Source organism: Adiantum capillus-veneris, chromosome 7, assembly GCF_014529385.1.
Source record: "Adiantum capillus-veneris isolate H3 chromosome 7, ASM1452938v2, whole genome shotgun sequence".
Lineage (NCBI taxonomy): Eukaryota > Viridiplantae > Streptophyta > Polypodiopsida > Polypodiales > Pteridaceae > Adiantum > Adiantum capillus-veneris.
Window position 1 is genome coordinate 103,725,612 of NC_140937.1, and position 3,270 is coordinate 103,728,881.

Consider the following 3,270-nt stretch of genomic DNA (forward strand, 5'->3'; position numbering starts at 1 on the left):
ACTACTATCAGTATCCAAAGGGATAGGCAAATTACAACGATTATGCTACTGTCAGTATTGAAGGGATAGGCAGATACAACAGTTATGCTACTGTCAATATCCACGGGGATAGGCAAATTACAAAGCGTAATCTTGTATTAAAGGATATGCAAAGTACGTACGTTAGCACCAAGCAATCCAATTAGTAAACATGTATTGCTCTAGTTAGAGTTTGCTTATTATAAATTAAAACAAGTTTACGACTAGGTTTAGTCTCTTCAAGTATAATTCAAGTTCTCAACCTTGACCATTGGTTATGATGAGGTTGTTTAGTAATACGAGAAGATAACAAGTCAAGGACTTAAAATTGACTGATGAGTTACATGGCCAAGTTACTTTAATGGAAAGTGAAAGTGGTACTCTTTTGGGTACGACTTAGTTGTGATAATTCGTTTCGCATACTTAAGAGGGTTCCAAAATCAGTATATACGCTATGAGACGGTTACACCAAGATAATTGCAAAGGGACAACAATGTAGAAAATCAAGATGTTATTATTGATTTCGTTGAACCTCCCACTGAACCGTGTTCCAGTCAAATGTACAGTTAGATCCACAAAGGATACCACTCTGGAAAACATTAGTGTTTCACCACTCTTGTTTTCGAGGACGAAAGCGTTTCTCCAAGGGGGGATTAATGTCATAGGACCGAACAAGGCCAAGAGCCAGAACGGACGTGCATTAAAGGGGATTCTATATTTAGCTAGGCCAAGGGCCTATATAGCACACGATTGGGAGGTGAATTGCACGATCTAGTCCCCTGCAATCTCACAGTGGAACAACCTAGTGTCTCATTTGAGCCTCAGGCAATGTCATCACAATAACCTCTATCTAATGAAAGTATTTTTTGACTTTTTACAAATTTTCTAAGAGAGACACGAAGGTACCATGTATGTATAAAATTTTAACCAATTAAATCTCGAAAAAATAAAAAGCCTTTCAAAACATAAGTGTTTAAAATGAAAGGTGAGTAGGAAATGAAAGGACCCATCAAAGTGGGAAAATCAAGATTTTTTGTGTCCATAAAAAGAGATGGTTGAGTGCACATTAATAAATGTTTTTCTTTTGCTTATTTTCCCTTTAGCGTTTTTTTTCTCTTTAGAGCTAATTTCCTATTCTTCGCTAAAAAGTTACAATATTGTAAATTTGTGAGAATTCGTCGTTTGGTGTATGTCCTTTGAAAGCACCAGGGCGTCGTCGCTGCTTCCTTCTCTCTCTCTCTCTCTCTCTCTCTCTCTCTCTCTCATACACACACGCACACACATACGTATTAAGTGAACTTGGTGGCAGGTAAGGAGCCATGTACATGAAGAATGTGCAACCCGAGGGTAATACGGCAATATGAGGATGCCCTGTGAACGGCCCAGGAGTACAAAGCTAGGGAGAAAGAAAAGGGCCGAAGAAACACTCCAAAATGATGAGGAGAGCAGGGAAGGTATGGTATGGCATCCTCCAGGATATGGAGCACATGGAGAAGGCAGTGGCTGCCTCTGCCCCACCCAGCACAGTCTTGTCATCCGTGCCAGGCGTCTCCATTGATGGATCCGACAGTTGGGCACCAGCTCGCAAGCTTCTTGTTTATAGAGCCACTGACGAGGTGATATCCTCATATGATGCCCTCGAGGCCAAACTTTTTGCCCTTGGATGGGAGCGAGACACGGACTGCTTTGTTTGTATCCGTCGCTACAACCGCACAGAGAGTGGACCTTTCTCACAGCTTCTTGTTCTGCCCAACTTGGAATTTAGGCATCTCAAGACCATCCATCTGTACAATATTGTTGTGCAAACCCGCACTGCTTTCGAGGTACGTGATGTTGTGGTTAAGACATATCGGGCAAAGCGACCTGATTAATTCGGTGGCATTTTATTCTTAGGTATAACATGCATACACATGTGGATGTGACTGGGGTCTGATCTTACAAGCTTGTTTCTGTTCATGGCTAGTATCATGCTCAACTTTGCTCCCCACCTTATCATACACTTAGGTAAAACTTTGACAGAGGTGGTCAAAGAGAGACCTGCCATCAGAGCAAAGGTCCAAACATGATGAGCAATATTCATATACAAATGCCATACATTGTTGATTTTTTATTTGGAGATTGCTTCTTGGCTAAAACCAACTCTCAGCTTGGGACAACCTTGGCTTAGAACTTGTCTAGGATGAGAAAAGAAGTTTAGGCTTTGGATGCAACAAAAAGGTGGAACAAATTGGATGCACGTATGAGATTAGTCAAGGCGGCGGCAAGGAACTAGACATTAAGGTCCAATGCCTTAAGTAAAGCGCAATTGAAGTATGCAAAGCACAATTCAAGTGACAAGTATGCAATTTGCAAGCCAATCCTTTAGGACCTCACACATCTAGGGACCATTATAGTACGTTGTAAGTAAGAAATGACATCCTTCTGGAGGCAAGATAAGTGATTTTCACTCTAAGTTACGCTTCAAAGGCAGTGTCCCTGTGTAGCAAATAATGGAAATGAAATTGTTGTGATAATCAAATTGTTTATATATTCTTCAACACTGTAATGATGGGTGCTTGGCATCTCAAACATCTATTTTCCGTGCTCCTAAGACATATCCGTGCTTTAAACATCTCAAATATGTATCTTTTAAACTTGTGATTAAGTTGGTTCCACGGAGTTTAGTACGATGGCACATCCCTAACTGTCTACCCCTCTCCAAACAATCACATGGGACTACTACTCAGTCACCCAGAACCCAAATGAGACCCTGGGGTAACTTGCAAAAGGGCAAACGGAAGAAGCATTCAGCCTGGCAGCATAACTTATAATCATGTGCTTATGCGCCAAACTATAATTAATAAATTTAATTGATTCCCTAGCGTGTTGTACTGATGGATGCTTTCCCTCGAACCTCTTGAGCGTCTTGACCACTTTTGGAACACCATAAATTTTGTTGATGTTCTACATAGGAAAGTAGATGCTTGAGGCTTGAACATGGAAGATGCTAATTTTACCTGAGACACTATTCCTCTTATGGTTTGTAAAACATTCATAAAGTTTCTACTAAAGTTAAAGATACATTAACAAGATCCTGCAAACACTACTCCTGTGAAGCCAGACCAAACTGGGATCTATGTCAAAATTAAGGATTCCTGCTGCTGAGAAACCAAACAAACCTCTGCACAAAATCTATGTATGAAGTACTTTACTAACAAGGGACTACCAATTGCCTTTGCGCAGCAACGTTACAAAATCACGACATACACCACA

At 40.6% G+C, this 3,270-nt stretch overlaps 1 protein-coding gene across 1 annotated transcript; it reads left to right on the plus strand.

Moving 5' to 3' along the window:
- The first annotated feature begins 1,219 nt into the window (after nt 1–1,219).
- Nucleotides 1,220–3,142, plus strand: LOC147454356 (flowering-promoting factor 1-like protein 5). The gene has a single exon (XM_086516348.1). It carries the CDS (start codon nt 1,452–1,454, stop codon nt 1,887–1,889), a length of 438 nt encoding a protein of 145 aa, XP_086372474.1. The 5' UTR covers nt 1,220–1,451; the 3' UTR covers nt 1,890–3,142.
- Nucleotides 3,143–3,270: the final 128 nt, after the last annotated feature.

Coding starts and splice junctions, on each gene's coding strand:
- LOC147454356 (XM_086516348.1), top strand. CDS start 1,452: ATGATGAGGAGAGCAGGGAAGGTATGGTATGGCATCCTCCAGGATATG.